This window comes from Brienomyrus brachyistius, chromosome 3 (assembly GCF_023856365.1).
Source record: "Brienomyrus brachyistius isolate T26 chromosome 3, BBRACH_0.4, whole genome shotgun sequence".
In the NCBI taxonomy this organism is placed as follows: domain Eukaryota; kingdom Metazoa; phylum Chordata; class Actinopteri; order Osteoglossiformes; family Mormyridae; genus Brienomyrus; species Brienomyrus brachyistius.
In genome coordinates this window covers 20867173-20887899 of record NC_064535.1, presented here as the reverse complement: position 1 = coordinate 20887899, position 20727 = coordinate 20867173, and the positions used below count along the sequence as shown (strand labels likewise).

The window sequence follows — 20727 nt, the reverse complement described above, 5'->3', positions numbered from 1 at the left end:
TACGTATTTAAGTAGACGTCAGTTTAAGCTGATGTTTATAATCCGTCACCTTCTATAGTGGCCCTGAAGTAGTGCGTTGATTGATCTTTAATCATTTTTATTAGACTGAATAATTAACTTATGTTACATTATTCTCCTGAGCAATAAATATCCGCAGTAACCTATTCTATTAATTCAGAGGTGGAAAGTTCGGGTCCAGATAGTAAAAATCCAGACCAAGATTTTGCTTCAACCAACCAGCTGCAACCTTGGTGACCAGGGGTGGCCAATCTTACCCAGAGAGGGGGTGTGTGCGGATTTTCGCTGAGACTCGCTAATTAGATTACTAATTAGAGGACTGATTGGCTGAAGAGTCCTCACACCTGGGTGTGAACAGCTGACCTAAAGGTTATCCCAAAAACCCAGATACACACCGGACCTTTGGGGATAAGATTGGCCACCACTGTTGGTGACTTTTTATGCTCCACTGGCTGGTTAATGCAAAATCTTGGTCTGGATTTTTACTTTCCCGACCTGATGTTTCCACCACTATATTACTTATTATGCAGTCTTTGGTTAAGACCGAATACAAATAGCCCAGGTGTGGCCAGTCTTATCCGTAAAGGGCCGGTGTGTATGTGGGTTCTTGGGATAACCTTTAGGTCGGCTGTTCACACCCAGGTGTGAGGACTCACTGTAGGCCAATCAGTCCTCTAATTAATAAACTAATTATGGAGACTCAGCGAAAACCGGCACACACAGCGGACCTTCCTGGATAAGATTGGCCACCCCTGAAATAGCCATTGCAGGCGGCAATAATATTCAAGAGGACACAGAAGTGCCGATCTTAGCCAGTGTGGCACCAGTAAATGTACGTAGCGACATTTAACCGTTAGTCATACATTACGTTACCCTGAGACATGGACCCCATAATAATCAGTAGGCCGGCATTAGTACGCAAGTCGATGTGAAATATGTGAATGAATAAAAATGTGCAGGCTAAAATTAAGCAGTACAATTCCCACCCTGACTACACGACAAAAATAACTGCTGTCAGGGTCGATACGGTGAAACATAACCTCTGAATGGAGTGTTAGTGGAAGCGTAAGGCAGCGCAGCTCGCCGAGCCCCCGGTGCCCCCATGCAGAGACCGGGACGCGCAGCCGGGGCGCCCGACCGCCGCGGCTCTCCGCCTCCTTCCCGCTAGCCGGAGTCTCAGTGAAAAATCAATAACTGCGCTTGGATCCGCCAGTTTGCCAGGTAATGACGCCTTAATGTAGCTCATTAATCCCAATTACAACTCCACCCCCTTTATCCTTTAAAAAGCACACGTAACGTGCAGATAACGCTCCGTCCCAGCATTAAATTAAACACTTTCTTTGTATTTCAATAACTTCCGCTTCCTGCTATAAACGTCTAGAATAGTGTGTTTCTCAAAGAAACTTATTTATAAATAATGTAAAGTTACTATCCTTCGGTAGCTGTGACGCTTACACGTGTTTCCCTTTTCACTTTGACGATTATACAGCTTTCTACCGTAGGCGTTTTTTTTTACATTTATTTTTTAAATTTTATATATATTAATTGGGATGAAATATTTTAGATTTTTATTTGTTTGAATTTTTTACCTAATTTCTTAATACAGTGCATGTGGCGACCCTAACATGGAGTAGGCTTGGAAGCTGCATCATCTCACATATATAACATGTTTTTAAATTACGTTTCCACATTACGAGTAGTTATTTCCCGCAAAGTGTTCTTTGTATTTTAATAACGCGTCTATATGTATACATCTATTACTAAATTCGTGAAGCATTATCTACTGTGAAACTAGTGGAAGCATGAGCAAATGAATTCGCATTTTCTTCTGGTGTTGCTGGAAATTACTGTATCGGGAAGACGCATATAAAAGTTCGAAACCACTTGTTAGACTGGTAAACGTGTGTAGATACTAGTTACACGTGAATATCTCCTCTTAGTTATCACTTTAACTGAAGTCACTTGATAGAACGGAGAAAAAAACAGGAGTGAAAGTTTAATTATCCACCAGCCTTCTATTAAGATATATCTGCATTTATCCGAGTGAAAAGCTTTGATTTACTCGCTAAATCTGGACCCATCTGGTAGTTAACTCTTCTCACACAGCCGTTTACATGCCAGAATCGCAGAGAGAAAGACATTTCCACCCTGTGACAATCCACCAAACGCCCTCAGACAGCCTGAACTGATGGATGGTAGAACAGGAATGTCCTGGATTCATACAGAATGTCAATGAGAGACAGCTGCACCCTGGGTTTTACAACTATAAAAGACTCAGTTTGTAAACAGGAGTTGTATGACACTTCAGTATGGCAGTTTGGTAGGATTGCGCTCCTTTAAGTTAGCATCGTTGGTTCTTTTTAAGAAGTCCTTGAACGTCTCAATAGAAGAGGACGAGAAGGTTAAACAGCCTTCAATTCTAGACTGAGTAACTTTTATTGTCACTGTGGTCATGACACTGGTGACACAAAGGGTCTGTTTGAATAGTGAGAGCCAGTTCACTGGTTTATGCTTCCTCAGTAGAAGACTGGGCACTTTGTGTTTCCTCTGTGAGCAGGAGCAGATAGGAAAAGCGATTGTCGACTTAATGGTTGGTCTTTGCCAACCTCTCGTTCAGTTTGACATTCTGCTGCTTTGAGGTTCTGTGACAGTTATCCGCACTTGTGCCTCTGATGTCAAAAAATTTTTACATTTTAAAATTGTCAGGTGGTTCCGACGAGGAGGATGACAATGTAAGACTTAAAGCCTTTTGCATGCAGAAACCCAAGGAAAAGCGCTCAGTAAGCCGGTTTTAGTAAGAAAGGATTGAAATCCATGTATATCTAGTGGTGAGTGGATTTTATGTGGCCAGATCAATGGACAAATTCAGCCAATAAAAGGCCTAAATAACATCTAATGAATATGTTTTCTGGAGAAAATCACTTAGCTTTGTGAGTAGCATAATAGTATTCTTTAGCAAAGAAAGATCTCATCATCTAGCAGTAAGAGAACCTAGATGATAATCACTTGGAAAGGGAGTGTAATTATTGGCTCAGGGATGCTGTTGGGTCTCCTCTTTCTGTAGGACCATAGGTCCTTGAATGAACGTCATTAGTTTTCATGTCAAAGTACCAATGTTGTTATTCCAGCCGTAGCTTGTGATGATGTCAGTCATGTTAAGTACTGAGCAGGAGGCTTTGACATCAACTAAGCCAAGCCCTACAAACTGATCTGGCTGCCTTTCGCTTCTGTTAGCACACAGCTGGTTGCTAACTACAGGATTCTCCTTATCGGGTTCCCACATTTTGCTTTAGCTGTCACCTCCGTCTGCTTGCACTTTCTGCCTCTCCTTGGATTTACGAGTTGCTCCTGAGTTGTACGCGACTTACAGAACAATACCTTCCTTTTATCGACTCTTTGTATCTTTGCGAATCGTGTAAAAGGGACGGGGAGATGTAGGCCAAAAATCTGTGTCAGTAGGTATATCTTAAATGTAGTAATTTTTTTAGGTGACCAGGGAGAGGTAAAGGTAGCAATATATCTGAGGGTTGACAGCTCATGAGTGTTACCCAACTGAAAATGGTCTCATTAGTCTTTGTAAGTGGTTGTGGTTAGTGGGTACCTGCAGCAAGACTGAGCCTGGAGCCCGATGGCCCAAGGGAGTGACCGTCACCTATGCTGCCAGCGATTTCACGCTAATTCTGCTGAGTGTGGGATACAAATGGTCCAGCAAGCCCCTTCGAATAGCGATGGCTTCTTATTTTTAATTAGCTGTATGGATTCCCTGCGGTAGCCTGTTTCCAGCTTGCTGAATGCTTTCTCCACTGAGTAATGCTTTCTGAGGCGAAATTAAATCAAAGTTTTCCCAAGGTGACTGTGCAATCATGCCTGGTGCAGGAATGAGGAGCAGGATGAGCTGTGAAGATGCAAGCATGTTACGAGTAATCTGTGTTCAGTTCATGTATTTGGTTGTTTCATGAATTCTACACCACAATTTCTAATTTAGTCTATGTCTACAACAATGTCCAGACCTCTTGCTCCCAGCCATTTTCACGGCCCTTGGGGTCATGGAGGTAGGGTGTCCAGATTGCTGCGGAAAGCATGCTACTTAAGAATTGGGTGTTACAAACACGCTGCCTTTCCCTGATATCCCTTTATAATATCCGTTACCATTTTTTGAAGTTCCATTTTTTCCTTTGCAGTATTAGATTTCTGGTGATCCTTTATAACCAGGCAGGCCTGAACACCTTTAAGCATGTTTTGTCTTAGGAAGGTGGTTTTAAATGCCCTTGACTTCTGAAACCAGCACAATGGACCTGAAAGGGCTTCTGCCTCAGGCTGTTGGAATATTGAAGCCATCTTCTGCATGAGAACCCACGTCTCCATTACCGTGCTCCTCCCTCATCAGCAGTAAGTCCTGGCAGAGTCCGTAGGCATGAAGGCAGAGAGGTGGTGACAGATCCTGATCAGTAGCACCTAGCGGGGGACCACAGGTATCTCCTCACTGTTGGTGCTATGGAGGTTTTGCCAAAAGGAGTATTTGATGTCTATTTGGCTGTTCTCCTCCTTCTTGACACATAAAAGCATCCATGTGCTTTATTGCCTTTTCAATTTCAATTTACATTATGTAATTAGACCAAGCAATCGCTTAACAATTTCCAACTCTGTTCATGAACTTTTCTACTCGGTCCTCCTGCTGATGGTGGCACTCTGAGCTAAATCAGTACCTCTCTGCCCTGGCGACGGTGAAGCCACACCCACTAAATCTTCCCTAATGAGAGGTATTCTGTCTTTTGCAGCCACCTGGTGCCATTTAGATTTGCACGTTCTGCTGCTGGCCGTCTTCGGCAAACTTACACGCAGATAACGCTCGGGAAATGTGCTCAAGTTTTCCGGAGATTGTGAGATGTGTGTATCTTTGAATTTGTGGCACACAACCGCCGCCGTTTTGCTCACGTCGGCCCCTTAAAATGCACAGGAGGTTCTGCAGGGATAAATATTTATGTGGCTGTCTGTTCATTCAAGCTGTCGATGTTAGTAGGGGAAAGAAATTGGGATTACGTGAGAGAGACAGAAGGCTTTCATGTATTTGGAATTATGAGTACTCACTCTTCACTAAGTAAAGAGACCTTTTGATATATGAGATGTGTATACCGTCTGAAAAGATCAAGTGCATAACACTACACGGGCAGTGTCCGGCTTTGATTTCCATAAAAAATTTTTTTTAGCTTTTTAGTTGTGCTGGCTTGACAGTGTTTGTCTGTGTGTTTGTGTGAGTGACAGGAGAGGACTCACACAGTCCGAACACCCAGCCGAAATGCTCTGAAGTTTCACGCAGACCCTGGGTCGAGTAACTCCAAGTGACCTAGACTTTTGGAAAATGTCTGAACGTGCTAGGTGTGGGGGGGGGGGGGTTAGATTCATGTTACCCAGTATATCACACAGGAACCACATCAGATTAAACGCATCCCTCATGCAGGGCCTTAGATGCCGCAGTCTGCCCTGTGTTTCCATCCTGTTTTCCAGCGTGATGGAATTTTCCGCTCTGTGGCTGGGCAGGCATCTTATGTCTACGGTCTGCTTGTCTCGAAACACCAACACAGAGGCTTTTTGAACCCCTCAGTATGTTGAGGAATGAGCAAATGACTAGGAATCTATTCCAGGATCATGACATCCGAAGCAGAGTCTGGACATTTCATTCATGTAGTTATTCTTATGCTCGCTCCGAGCTGACGTGGGAATCGTCTCGTGGCCGTCGTGTTGGTGTTAAGTCCTCTGTATCGCTCCGGTTTCTCATGCTGACCGCATACGTTCCCACTGTGCCGGGGACAGTCTTGGTGCCCTGTTCAAAGTGTATTTTCACTTGTTAGATATGAAGTTATGCTTCAAAGTCCACAATTGGTCCTACGTGGTGTCGTGTTGTGCAGAAGAAATTGCGAGCAGCATATAGTCTGGAGCTCAACATTGGTTATATTTCATCTGTTTAGCCTCGAAATAGTATTGAAAATACACGCACACACAACCACTCCGATCCAACTTTACTGGCTATATTCAGTATACAAGATGATGGAGCAGGGGGTGTGTTTGGTTTCAACATTGGTAGGGATCAGTCTGCCTCGAGTCATCCTAAACACACATGATATTCCCACAGTATCGGTAGGGACACGTCCTTGCCGTCCAAATCCACACCCTTGTGGGGGAGGGTCTTACTAATCATGTCCTAGCTAACACCCCCGTGTCAGTACCTAGTAAAGAGACTTTGTGTTTCACATATTACAGATTGGTTTTGGGGACCAATGTCTGGAACAACCCAGGATGGAGCACCAACTCTTCCCTGGGCGCACACACACACACACACACACACACACACACATACACGGGCAATTTGGTGACTCTAATCAGCCTCAGAATTTCTCTGGACTGTGGTGGGGGGGGGTAAACTGGAGTACCAGGAGGATCATGCAAACTTCACACACATGGAGTCATGGCAGAGACTCGAACCCAGAGGTGTAAGGCGACGGCGCTACCCACTGCACCACTGCACCACTGCACCACTGCACCGCCGTGCCGCCCCCCGTCCTGAAGTTTTAATTTAAAACTTTTTTTTTCGCTGAAGTTTCTTCTAGGACAGGACCTAAGTTCAGGTGTAAATCGCTCCATGGAAATGTGACCCAAATACCTGCAGATTCTTCTGGTCCTCAGTGGAAGTACGAGAGCTTCCCTACCCTGACCTAGTTGCTCACGATTCCTAGCAAAAAACTCTCTCTTGCGTCAGATAATGACTAAAAAAAATGAGAAATCAGCCGAGAAAGTAACAAATAGCCGAATGAAGCATCGCTTATACTCGTATTTCCGGGAACAAAAGTAACTTGACGAAAGTGTTGAGCCTCCGGGAATAATATAGGCCAGATTCATCATTCCTCGGAAGGCAGAGAAAACAAGTTATGAATTTCATTGTGACATCCTTATTGTACTCACTGCGTATTTATTTATTTATTTATTTATTTTAAAAAAAGGTTTATTAAAAAAACAGCCAAACTGGAGGAGTAAGTCAGATTCACTTCTGTATTAATTTGAGCAGCAAGCTGATCTTTTTGAATGTCTTCTGTGTGTGAACTTATTTGTGATGCGATCTAAAAGGTTCAGTCAGATGCCCAGTTATATAAAAGGGTGAAATGTTTGGTTGCCTTGCGCGTGTGTGTGTGTGTGCGTGTGTTTGTGTGTGTCTATGTGCAGACACGTGTGAGGACGTGTGTGTGTGTGTCTATGTGCAGACACGTGTGAGGACGTGTGTGTGTGTGTCTATGTGCAGACACGTGTGTGTGTGTGTGTCTATGTGCAGACACGTGTGAGGACGTGTGTGTGTATGTATGTGTGTCTCTGTGCACGTGTGTGTGGGATCTCACCCCCCTGCCTGCCACATGGTTCTTTGGAGTATCCGAGACTGCAGACGCTTGCCCTCAGGGCTGCCGTCGGATTCCAACCACGGTGACAAACATGTTGAGTCCAGCCACTGAGTCCGGCTTCTTTCTTCTCTGGAGGCTTGCTGGACAGTCACAACCTCGGCTTTGGAGCCGGCCTTACAGAGATGGCCACCAGGGGATCTCCTCTCCGGGTCTGGGCCCAGAATTCCCCGTCGCACAGGGAGCATCCCCTCTGTCGTCAAGGAAATTAGTAAACCCAGGATCCTGTTTTAGGCTCCTTCTAGTAAAAGTACCCCCTTCGTATTCAGTGACCGGGACCCTGCTGTGAAAATCCCTCCGTGTGAACCTGGAGCGTTGTCTCCTGTAGGTCGAGAGCATTCCTTAATATTCCTTGAGAGACGCCCACAGTGCTTTCGGCTAAAGAGCCACCTATTCAGCATAAACAATGAGCGACAGAGCGGCCATTAGGAACGCGAAGCGAGGAGAAAGACCCGGCCAACGAGCATGTGGGGTAATGAAGGACTGCGACCATCTTAGCATTGGGATCACATATTTTTTTAAAGGTTAATTTGCTATGGGAACGCACGAGGGTGTGATTAATGCCACCCCCAGTCCCGCGCTCATTCATGGTGCTCATCCATGGCGATGGGACCCCCCCCCGAGCCCCAACCCTGCTCAGAAAGACACTGTAGAATTTTCCCGAACCGATTTAGCACAAGACCTGTCGCCAACATTGCCGGTGGACATTGGCGCAGATATCGTGCGGACCCATCGCTCGTCGTGACAGTTTGGGGAGGGATGGGGGGGCTGAGTTAGCGGAATAACCGAAACCTCTGATGACAGAGTAAATCCATACCCCCACCTGCTCGTTCCCAGGGCCACCATCACCTTTAACAAACCATGAAAAACGAGCATTAAGTGCTTCGAGAGCAACATGGGAGAGCTGCTAAAAACAAGCCGAATGCCGTCTGCTGGGTTTTCTTGATTATTTCCAGGGTCTAAACAGTTAAATCTAAATCTTTGACAGGCTCATGTATCATCTTATTAAGACCCTTTCATTTTAAAAGCATTATTTTCTCAATCGAGTTTAATTTGAGGGTATGCTGGTGCCGTGCATCACACTGCTTGACGAGCTTGGGCAGTAGAGGAAGATCCGGAATCACAGATGTGGTATTTGCTTACGCCTGATGTATGCAGACCTATAAATGGTAACCTTTTAAACTTCCCTGATGTAAGGACACTTTAAATATTTATATGACTCACGTGTTTTTGAAAAGTGGGACAAAACACACACGGACAGGGACATGTGCATTTCCTGTGCCTGGATTCATAGGCACAGCCCGCGCTGGTAAACAGCTTTACCACCTACTGACTCTCCATATTATCTGACAAACTTTATGTAATATAAAACAACAGGTTAAATGCCCAGTGTAAAAGGTTTCCTGTATTGATTTATTTTTCACACTAATTCTGACTTGTGATTTTCGCCTGCTTTCTCAGACTTTTCCTATAAACTTGTTTGGAAGAGAGAACAGGAATATTTTTCACAGTTTGATGCTTGATTTCTTATTGCTGTTCATCCTGCCTGGTGTCATGTTAGAATGAGCGTCAGGTGAAACGCTCAACGTTGACCATGTCTGTGTCTCAGGGAGCGTGTCCGGTGTTTGGGGTTTAAGAATAATGCCCGCATTTATGAATAGAGTTTATTGAAGACAGCTGAGTTCTAATTTCTAGAAGCAAGTGTGGTTAAGTTGGATTCCTTAAGTGTGTGCATGAGTGCCGGTGTGTGTGTGTGTGTGTGTGTGTGTGTGTGTGTGTGTGTGTGTGTGTGTGTGTGTGTGTGAATGGGCCTGAGCTGGGATTTCTCAAGCAGAGTGGCAGGGGGAGGACCTGATGTGGGAGGGCAAGGCCTTGATTTTTGGAGGGGGCAGTAAGGGGGGTTTCTGATAGGCAGTTAAACATGATACCGGATGAGCTGGGAGGGGTTGTGGGGGGGCTATTCTTTAGTGGTGCTGATATGAATTCCCTCTTTGTTTCAGTGCAGCCTGTTGGGTAGTAAGTGTTTGCCTTCACTGAGAGTGGACCCCCAGGTGTATAGCGCCTTTCACAAGCTGGGGGGGGGGGTGGAAGTGAAAGAGTGGGAGGGATAGAGAGACAGAAAGGGAAAAGGGAGGGAGAGAGGGAGGCGGAGACTGAGAGGGGAGAGCGGGAGAGAGGACGGGGGTGGTAAAAATAGAGAAGGAAAAGCGTGGGTCCCCAGACCCAGAGCAGGCTGCTGGAGACCTGGCCGACGAGGAGCTGGGAGTTTAGCTGGGAGAGGCACTCGCACACGTGGAGTCCCCAGCACACGGGGTGTCCGGCACAGCGAGGGGACGAGGACGGCCCACAGGTCGCTGCTCTGGTAAGCCACGTGAGTGACCTTGCGCTCTGCTGGTCCGGTGTCACGCTGCGGCCAATCTCGTAGTGAGTGTCAGTGTTGGCCCGGTGCTGTGACTCCGTCCTGCCTGTAGACATTCTCCTGACACTCACCAGGAGCTCCGAATATCTATGTGGGGTTTTCTTGCCTGATAAAACTGAACAAACGCAGACTGTGCAGCGTTTTAAATAAGATTCACCCCAAAGGGATTCACTGCTGCTCCAGTGACAGTTTTTTGTGCCAGTTCTGGACGTTAATGTGTCTGTGACCCATTGCATTTTGTTTAGGCTGGTTTGGCCTAAGTCGTGCCTGCTGATGTAAGTTTAATGGCTGTTTTGTGAAGGACTCAGAGGAACTTAATTTGCAGGTTATTTGACAACAGTACACAGACACGCTTGGATGTCACACAACCCTTAGGTACCAAAGCTTCCTCGAAGGTGTCAATGACGCTCGCAAGGTCCGACAGACAGCTGGACTCCTGTCCCGCCGCTGAATCATCTTTCTCAGTATACGCGGAGAGCCAGCCGGCTCCTGTGAAACATGGCCGACCATCTGAGCTGAGCTGTGCTGCTGGTCACGTGATCTGTTGGTCACATGATCTGAGGGGAGAGGCCAGGTCAGGGGTCACACTGGAGGAAGCGCGGTGTTTCGCTAAACTTGCTGTGTAGGTTTCCGCATTACCTTCGCCGGATGGTCGCTGCGCGCAGCGTAGCTGGATTCCCGTCTGCTTGCCAACAGTTGCCTAAGAGGACGTGGAGGTGAACTTCTGAGCTGCATCCATTCATCCAGAGCCAGAAGCAATCCTGGGGCTTCTGCTTGGCGACTCCAGGACGTGGACATTCCAGCCTCCCATGTCGCCCGCTCTCCTACACGGACACGGCGTGGTCCTCTGCATACGTCCGTGTTTCTCACATGTATTAAACACACATTAATACAGGCGTAAGTGAAAGAGGTTTGTGTCCCAGTGTATAGGGTTACCCAGGCACAATGTACACAAAGCCTGTTTTATGTGGTGACACCCCTCAGGCCCACTGAGGCAGATTTGTGGAGCATTTGCTGAATAGGCGGGATAATGGCGAGAAGAGGGGTTGGTGTAAAAGCTCACACCCCCATTCCGTCCCTCGCAGATGCCCATTCCCGTGTCCCGAGGCTGTTGTGGCTGGAAAATCCATAGGAATGACCAGAATGGAAAGCAGGTGACAGCGAGCAGGTTAAGGCAGGCGAGCCGAGGAGTTTGTCGCGCAGGTGTGCGCGCCGTGCCGCACTTGTGCCGGCGGTCAACCGTGGCTAATCTTTAGGCCGACTTCATTCGACGAATAACTTAATGTTTGGTCTCCGGGGCAAATCCTTCACAATAACCTCCCCAGCAAACTTAGAGACACAGGAACATTTTCCTGGGCCATGAATTGCAGAAAATTGGGGTTTGGGTGACATAAATCAAAGGTGTCAATTTCCCAAAGTCTCTTTCATTTTGTCAGGAAGATCAATTGTTGGGGGTTTCCTGGGGGGTGGGGGGGCAGCAAGAAAGAGATGCATACAGAAAGGAGGGGGGGGGGAGATTAAGAGAGATAAAAAAGACGGGGGAGGGGGGGCTTGGCGGCCCAAGTGGGGCCCAAAGAAATATAACCAGAGCAATTGTGGGTAAACTGGGAGGGGGGGTCGACTGGACAAGGATGCTGAAAAGGGTTGGGGGGGTTAGTCTGAGTGGAAGTGGACAAGCTGCGGGGGCTTTGGGGGGATCCCCTGATGGGTGCCTTTCAGAGACCCTCTGAGAGTCAATGCCACACCCCCATCCCGCTGCTTCCAGTCTGCAGCATCTGTTATGTTCCTGGGGGGTTTTTCCCAGCACATTTCTCGCACATCGCTCGCAATGATGACATCATCACGGTTTTCACCCATGATGGAGGCCTCAGAGGCGGATTAGCGTTGGCACTAGCTGAAGTTTGGGCTTAAATGCTGAGGAGATGGATCTGGGCGGGCATAGAGCTGTAAGTACTCTCCACCTACTCCTCACCTCTCTCCCACAGGTGTGGGGGCGAGTCTGGCACTCCCCCTGCTCTCCTGTCAACAGCCAGCGACAGTATTCACACACACAGGATGGCAGGCTGCGAGAGGCAGGGGACAAAGGCTGATTTTTGCACTTCAAGAAATAACTTTGCTCAAAAAAAGGATGGATTGGACAGTGGGACCTTTTCACAGCCCCATGGTTCCTGCTTGTCGGTTCTTCGGTGGGTCCTGGACAGACCTGTACACTCTGACAACCATAAAAAAATATATTTTTTTCTGTTTTAATGACTTTTGAAAGCAGATTGATTCTGCGCTGATGCATCTGAAAGCCTCCTTGAGTGAGATCTGATACCTGTTTTGGGGATATGAAACTTAATAAGGTTTCAAATGATCTGTTTATGGCCTCTGTTGACGTTATGTAGGCTGGTGTCAAGTTTGCCAGCTGTTGCAAGTCTTGCCTCTTTTCTCCATTGATATGGAATGTTTTTGGGAGGTGTTGGGTGTAGGTTCCAGTCATTTCGATGACGTTGGTGTGAATCCCACCACACAAGAAGGTGTTTCTTTTGAGAGCAGTTTGTGGCTCAGTGGGTTTGAGTCTGTGTCTGTGATCGGAAGGTAGCCAATAGTGATTTTGGTGATTTGACTGTTGTGTCCTTGAGTGAGGCCCTTTACCTTTGATCCCCCCACGTAATTCCACTTTGTTTTGAGGTCACTCTCAAGTTAAGAGTAAAATCAGTGCTGCGTTTCAGGTTCAGTCTCAAACACGTGTTTGTTTGTGTGGCTTCTGCAGCTGCCTTTGCATGAGAGAGAGATAGACAGACCGACAGACACTTTTGGAGAGAGAATGTTGCTGTGTTTGGTGTTTTGTGCAGCAGTTACTGCACGGCTAACCCTGAAGTCATCCTTCGTAGGAGATGTCTGCTCTGGTCAAGGAGTGAAAGGAACTTATTTGCTCGGGGTGATAGAGGTTGCATGTTGAGCCTGTTCCTCAGGTGGGATGGGGAGTGAAGAGAGGCCATTGCTTAGCAGGGTCTCTTGTTTGGGGGTTTAGACCTTATGGTGTGAACTGTACATAATATTTCACCTCGCCAACCCAGTTTCTACTCCGATTTGACGGATTCTCGAGTCACGGTTATTGTATGTTGGAAAAAGTCTCGGGGCTGGGAAATGTCATAGACAGATGGAGTGGAAGCTGCAGAGTGTGAGGTTACAAGAACGTCTGTCAGACGTTACAGCTCTGGGATGGGTGGTGTCAGTAATCAGCGGCGGCTTCCCCATCCAAGGCCTGAGGAACGGCTGGAGACCACAGGCTTGTGTCAGCCATGACGTCCCCTTCCCGCTGCCTTCCACACACGTAAATCTGTACGCTGAACTCAATGACAGGGTTTGAGGAGCTGGAAGCAGAAATGAAACTCTGTCACTCTGAGAAGACACTTGAAAGGGTGTGGGACTGAATCGCCATGGTGATGATAAGGTTGGTGCTCTCTGACTGGAAGCTCCTCTGCACTCCTGGGCAATGTGTCTCAGAGGGGCTGAAAATCAGAGAGGAGCATTAATACTTATTAGGGTTTGGGTCTTCCTGCCCCTTTGGCTGGTCTTTCTGTCAGCCGGCATTCTTCACAGGGAACAGCTTCTAATCTATCCGGAGTTCCTTGTTTCCCAGCGTAAACCTTCTATTGTAGGTTAGTTTTGGGGGCTGAAGTGTCTGCTCTGAATATTTTGCTAGTTATTTGTCAAATCCTCTTGAGACTTTTAATGTAGGACCGAGTGACCTGTCCTCTCTTTCCATCTCTGATCCAGATCCAGTATGCCCCAAGAAGGATGGAACCCCTGGAGATATTGAGACACCACCCACCAGTTGCTCTCCCTCCCCTGCCCCGAGCGCCCCGGGTTCCACAGCCCCCCAGGAAGTGCCCGTAGCTGGCAGCGATGCCTGGATGGAGGGCCCAGGGGCGCCTCGTCCTACTTAACTCGCTCACCTGCGGGCTGGAGATCTGCGTGGCGGCCGGAATCACGTATGTGCCCCCCCTCCTGCTGGAGGCGGGGGTGGAGGAGCAGTACATGACCATGGTCCTCGGTAAGTGGTGTTTGTGGGGCGAATGTCCAGGTACAAGAGTAAGCAGTAAAGGAGCTACACGATGTGTTAGAAACACAGCAAGAACTCAATAAGACAGATATATAAATCAACAAATTGCAGCACTTGCATGCAACTCTACCGTAACGTGATGTCTGTTGTTGCCTGCTGGGAAACAGACTCTGAGTGAGTTTTCATTGTTTTCCTTGTGATTAACTCGGTTATGTTAATTTTAACAATTTTTTAAATCAGTCATTTTCCTGTCAACATTGTTTTATAGATTAAAGAAGTTCCATACCAGGGAAAAAAATCCGGAAGTCCTTTTCAGTGCTTTTTAAAAAGTACTTAAAGGGTTTCTTTTAGATGTAAAGGTAAAAAGTAGGTTACAGATGCATCAGAGAGCTCTTTGTTCTGAAGGCAGCCTGAGGAGGCACTCAGCCTGATCCGGGGGTCAGAGGTCGCTCACCTGTCCCTTTATCTGGGCTATGGTCAGGTGCTAATTGGAAGGAGGCTTCAGAGATGTCGGCCAGATGTAGCCTTGGCCTGAGGGCCTTGGAGCAGCTCGGAGATTTCAGAGATTTGGGGGTGATAACGGGGACTGTTTACGCGTAGTAACTGGTGTGTGTGAGGGCGGCCAGGTGTCCATGGATACAGCAGCGGCCCCTCACCATCTGTCGGGGTGCCCTCACTGCCGCCGCTAGGCTACATGCAGACCGTCGCCCTCAGGTTGGGGCACATTTATTATTTATAACAAGGAAAATGTTTCTGCATGCGTTTTTGTGAGTGTGTACGTGCGGCATCTTGTCTTTCGTGTCCGTCTGTCTGCATGTGTGCATGTATTAGGTGTGTGTGTCCGTGGGTGTACAGTGCTGTGCAAAAGGTCTAGGTAGTGAAAGATTTTAGCGTTTAAATGTTTAAAGCTATTTATTTGCAAAGTAAGTGCATATTTGCTCAGAAAAATGATGTTAAACTAAATTTAAGACTTGAATGTATGAAATAAAATAATAGCACAATAAAGATGAGTAAGAATTTTTTCTGCTCTCTGAAACATTATTGATATCTTGTTGAATTCCACCACCAGCTCACTTAACTAATTAATTTAATTAGTTAGATAAGGTGATGAGGTATTGATTATACAAACGTGGAACGTTAGTGATCGAGTCATCAAATATGTGGGTATTTTGGATTGTTACTGTAAATAATTTCAGAATGGTTTCGAAGTGGTATAGCTGATACACTTCAACAGACGAAGAAACCATAGTTCTGTACCAACATAAAGATTTCAAAATAATTGTCTTTGGCAGCTGTAGATTTCTGCTCAGAACTGTTCGCATTTAGCCGCGGATGTGCGTGGGTGCGTGTGCTGAGCAGGGCAGGGGAGGTGTTTGCGTCTTGGGCTAGCTGGCTGCCCCCTCCAGCGTGGCCTGGATCTGTCTGGGATAGCGACACGCTGCCTCCTAAGTGCCTGGCACGGGGCCCCAGGTCGGTCCCCTGGGGGGCCTGCGCTCGACCCCACAGCACCCTGCAACGGTGGCACCGCCATCTTCTTTGTTCTGGCCCTGGTCCTCGCTTCTCCCTTTACAAATCGCCATTTTTTTCACTTAAAAGTTAGGTGATGTGTGTGTGGTACGGTCGCCATGCCAAAAGCCCGTCTGAAGGTTAAAGGGGGACTGCTGGAAGACCCCCGTACCCTCGGCCCATTCCGCTCTCTTCCTCATTCCGTTTTAACGTTTCAGTCCCAAACGAGGGGGGGGGGGGGCAGGGACACACACCGGTCACAGCAAGGCACTTTTGATGGAGGTTCAGAGGGTGAGAACGCAGTGTGCGGCAGAGGTAACCCTCCCTCCCTGCAGCTTCTGTGGGTTTACATATTAAAACACTCCTGACCTTCATCTGGTCCTCAGCCGGGCCGCTGGATAGATCTCAGCTGGCATATTTTCCCCTCTCACCAGTTACTAAACAAAAGCAGCCAGTAAATGCAAACGTGAAATGCCTCTAGTGGTGCAGTAAGATGTGGCGCCCCCTGTTGGTGGCTGCAGCCAGAAGGTTGATGTTTCCAGGTGGAGTTTATTCCAGTGAGGAGGGGCAGCACTCTGTCGTGTCTCATCAGGCTGTCTTGGAGCAGTCGGGGGGAGGGGGGGTTTCCCATGGTAACCCCTTCGTCACAAGGTCATGCTGAAGATGTTCTTTGTGGTGGAAATTGATCTGAGGTCTGCGTGTGTGGCCTGCTTGCGGGCTGCGATGACAGTTTGACCAGCTGGCTGTGTGCGTGTGTGCATGCGTGTGTGTGTGTGTGTGTGTGTGTGTGTGTGTGTGAATTATCTCTTCTCTGAGTGTGTGTCAGGCCACACTGCTATTCCCCAATGAGAGTGAGCTGGCAGGACAGGAGCAGGTTATACATAAAATGAATTAATCAGTCTGCTGTCAACAGACCTTCCTTCACCCAAACCCTCTTGTATGACATGTGGACATGTCTCAGCATTTCTGGCTCCATGGGAACCATTTGTTGGTCTTGGGGCTCCTGTCCTGCACCACACAGAAGGGATTTGAGCGGACAAGCTCTCCCGCGGGGCCTCTCCTATTAGCCTGGACGCTGACATGTTATTAGTTTGTAAAACGCTTCACTGCCCCCCTCTCTGCTTCCTGACCAGCCTAAATCCATACGGCTTCACTTTACAGAGCAAGCGATGAAATAAAACCCAACTCCATTCTCTTCTTGGTGGAAAAAATATGACTTAAAATTTGGAGTATTATAAACTGTCTTGGTATATTTTGCAATCAGCTTGTCGTCACGCAGGACGTCTTTCCCCCTCCGGTTGCAGTCCGGCGGTACCCTGCGCTCTAGCTGACGACCCTTTCCTGCTCTGCTGTAGGTATCGGGCCGGTGCTGGGCCTCCTCTTCATCCCGCTGATCGGCTCAGCCAGCGACCGCTGTGTCAGTAGCTACGGCCGGCGTCGCCCCTTCATCTGGCTGCTCTCGCTGGGCGTGCTGCTGTCTCTCCTTATCATCCCACATGCCGATGTGCTGGCCACCCGCCTGGGCCGTGGAGGGCGCCCCCTGCAGGTGGGCCTGCTCATCCTCGGCGTGGGCCTGCTGGATTTCTGTGGCCAGGTGTGCTTCACGCCGCTGGAGGCACTGCTCTCGGACCTGTACGGTGAGGAGGAGGCGTGTGGCCAGGCCTTCGCCATGTTCTCCTTCATGGTCAGCCTGGGGGGCTGCGTGGGATACCTGCTGCCAGTCCTGGACTGGAGTGGAGGGCTGCTATCCACTTACCTGGGGGGCCAGGAAGAAAGCCTCTTTGCTGTGCTCATCCTCATCTTCGTGGCCAGCGTCCTGATCACCATGAAGGTGTCCATGGAGGAGCCACCGTGCAGTATGACCATGGAGCCACGCCCCCTGGAGGCTGTCCGTTACACTACACTCCCACGCCCCTGCTGCCCGATGCCCCGCTGCCAGGCTCGCCTCCGGGGACCTCGCCCACTGCTGTGCCTGCTCCATGCCTGCTGGTCCGTGACCCCCGCTCTGTACCGCAGCTACTGCCACGTGCCGCAGGTTATGCGCCGACTGTGCGCGGCGCAGCTCTGCAGTTGGATGGCCGTCATGTCCTTCGTCCTCTTCTACACGGACTTTGTGGGAGAGGGGCTCTACGAGGGTGTGCCCAGCGCAGCCCCTGGGACGGCGTCCAGGCAGCGCTACGATGAAGGTCGCTCCCGCCACCACTCCACCCATAGCTAGTGCCTACTTGCCTCACGTCGTACTTTGCCTTCCATTAGCTAGCGCCTGATTGCCTCATTTTTAACGTTGCCTTCTGTACTTCCTGTGCTCCCATTTCCACCCACTCTCTGTGACCCCCCCCCCCCCCCACACACACGTTCCCCTCTCTCCTCCCCCTGTCTGTGGCTCCCCCACCTGGCCACATTCTGCACAGCAGCCCTCTTCACCGTAAAAACCCTGGCAGGATCTTTACACACTGACAGGTGCAGCTGTCATTCTACTCTCAATCATTCCTCTTTTTGTTTGGTTATTTTATTTCTTTTTCACACATTCCTACCTTGCTGGCGTGTTTATCATTTTAGCCTATCTCTGTGATGCCCTCCCCCTCTGCTGATTCCCATGGAGCTGCATGCTCGTGTTCCCCACAGTCAGGGGGCGTGCAACCGGCAGCCAGAAACACACGTATGAACGTGGGCAATGCCGTGGCAGCCCTGCCGGCCCACCCCCCAGGGGAAGTCGCAGTGGAAATTTCTGGAACAATGCAGGTCCCACCGGAGCTTGGGGAGGGAGACCTGTTCAGAGGCAGCTCCTCTGCTCCTACTTCTGCTCCTTCCACGAAGCTCTTAAGTGTCACTTTATCATCTGCACACACACGCATTAACACACTTGTGCGGGTAACTAACACACTCTGAGGGCAGTGACACCATCTGTGTTTTTGTGCATTTACATGTGTTTAGCAGATGCTTTTATTCGAAGTGACATTTCCGAAACAGGGGCAGACAGTTCCTAGAGCGATTGGGGGTTAAGGGCCTTGCTCAGGGCTAACAGTGTCATCACTCTGCTGACCCTGGGACTCGAACCAGCAAGCTTCCGGTCGCAGGCAGGGCTTTCTAACCTGCTGAGCCAAACACCACTAAACGACTGAGGTGGTGTGTCTGTCAGGCGTAACATCGTTGTCAGTTTTAAATTATCTTTACACTCTGTATTTGTGTGGGATTCATTTGGGCTTCTTGAATTCTGGTTTATTTGAGATTTCCCCATACATACACATTCAAGATTCAAGAACTTTATTGTCCGCATGCAAGCACAACGGAATTGCACATGGACTTAGTGTCAGTGTAGATTTCTGTGTTAGTCCTGTGCTGCATTCCCTAACCCCGCCATGTCAGTGCAGGACATTGCGCGGTCAGCAGTGTGGTATCCGCCCCCCATAGGGCACGTGGCCACGGGAGACATCAGACAGGCATCAAGAAGAGGGATTGGTGACGCTGTCTGGACCTGTCAGTCTCGCCTGTCGATGGCGCTGAAGGGGGCCTGTCCCGGGGGGGTCTGTGTTATGCTGATACCCTCTACAGCACTTCAGGCTCAGGGAGAGAACAATCCCTGAGAAAACACGTTTCCTGTTTTCCTGCCAAATGTAAAATAACTGAACCGCAGTGGGTTGGCTTCTAAGCCAGATTCCCCATATTGGTTTGGCGACCAGGAAGATTCTCTCTCCAAGGCAGTTCAGTTTTTCTGATGTATTAAACACCCCCGATATGTGCTTTGAGACGCTGTCCTGCCTGCCGTGCGGTTACTTCAGTCCCGTTTATTGAGTTTCAGACAGAAGTCAACATGGACATTGATAGATCTGCCATTATTGCTGTCTCTGAATTCTGTGACCTTTTTTGTCCCCTCCAGGGATCCGTATGGGCAGCCTGGGCCTCTTCCTGCAGTGCGCCACCTCCACCGTCTTCTCGCTGGCCATGAGCCGGCTGGTGCGCCGCTTCGGAATGCGCCGCGTCTACCTGGGCAGCATGGCGAGCTTCACGGCCTCCGCCCTGGTCGTCTGCCTGTCCAAGAGCGTGGCGCTGGTCACCGCCATGTCTGCGCTCACCGGCTTCGCCTACGCCACGCTGCAGACGCTGCCCTACACACTCACCTGCCACTACCACAAGGAAGAGGAGGTGGGCCTGCATCTGTCCCCTGCACTCTGCCCTCCCCACGATCCATGAGGAGGGCCCCCCCACAGGCTCTTTTTGTAACTGTAAAGTTAAGCTTAGGCCCACAGACCTGAGACATTACATCCTGCTTGTCAGCGGTGCTTAATTTCATGGTTTTCTAAAACTGATCAAATGTTTTTTTTCCCTCCTTTTCAGGTTTTCATGCCAAAAAAACAACCGAAATGTAGTAAAAGAAATGGAAGCCTGGCCTCACATGAGGTGGGGTGTTTGACTGCAGAGAGCGCCAATGGAGAGCTGAGCCGCGTGCTCTGCAACGCCAATGGGGCCGCATTCTTCGTGGGGGATGCCACTGGACACTCCGGGCCCCTGAACGGCCCTGCGGCGGCCCCGGCTCCCCCCCCAGCGGAGGATCATGGGAAACGCGGAGTGGGTCTGGACTTCGCCATGCTGGACAGCACCTTCCTCCTTTCGCAGGTCTTCCCCACGCTCTTCATGGGCATGATCGTCCAGCTGACGGAGTCCGTCACCACCTACATGGCCTCGTCCGCCATCTTCGGCTCCATCGCCATCTACCTGGTGGGCCACATCGTGTTCGAGCAGAAGGACCTCAGGAACTGAGAGGAGGCCAAGGGGGAATAGAAGTATGTCTGCTCTTTACTTGGCCATTGCTCTTTCAACATAAGGGTCACATGCTGTCACTGTTGCCATGGAGACTCAGTCCTCCCATAGATATTTATTTTTTTTATATTTCAAAGTTCTGTATGGGTGTTTCTTTGAGTTGCAACCCTGTAACACTCACTCACCTCCTCCCTGCTGTTTTTAACGTAACCCACCCCTCCCTCTTTACCCGGTGTACCCCACACGCCAGAAATAGTCCACTTTAAAGACCCAAAAACTGTAGGAAGACCCCAAAACAACATGGTTATCATCCATTCTGCCAGTGGCAGGCTATAATTCAGTGCTTAACGACAGTTGACACTCGTGGGAGTCGACCCCCCCCCCCCCCGTCCCTTGCGGGTGCCGCTCCTGAAAAAAAAGCCGAGTCGGGGAAACCCATTTCTGGCTCAGACTGCTTGCTGTTTACCTCGGGTTGGTTGCCATGGCGAAGGGATCGGTGTTGATAACCAGCAGCACCCTGAGGGACAGAGAAC

At 49.0% G+C, this 20727-nt stretch overlaps 1 protein-coding gene across 3 annotated transcripts; it reads left to right on the top strand.

Moving 5' to 3' along the window:
* The first annotated feature begins 717 nt into the window (after positions 1-717).
* LOC125739568 (solute carrier family 45 member 3) lies at positions 718-20545 on the top strand. Of its 3 annotated transcripts, none has more exons than XM_049009812.1 (5): positions 718-1239; positions 13645-13921; positions 16792-17622; positions 19314-19579; positions 19772-20545. In XM_049009812.1, exons 2-5 carry the CDS (start codon positions 13774-13776, stop codon positions 20192-20194), a joined length of 1668 nt encoding a protein of 555 aa, XP_048865769.1. In that variant the 5' UTR covers positions 718-1239; positions 13645-13773; the 3' UTR covers positions 20195-20545. The 3 variants fall into 3 exon arrangements, with proteins under 3 accessions (XP_048865769.1, XP_048865770.1, XP_048865771.1); XM_049009813.1 differs by lacking the exon at positions 718-1239 and adding an exon at positions 9602-9831; XM_049009814.1 differs by lacking the exon at positions 718-1239 and adding an exon at positions 12329-13318.
* Positions 20546-20727: the final 182 nt, after the last annotated feature.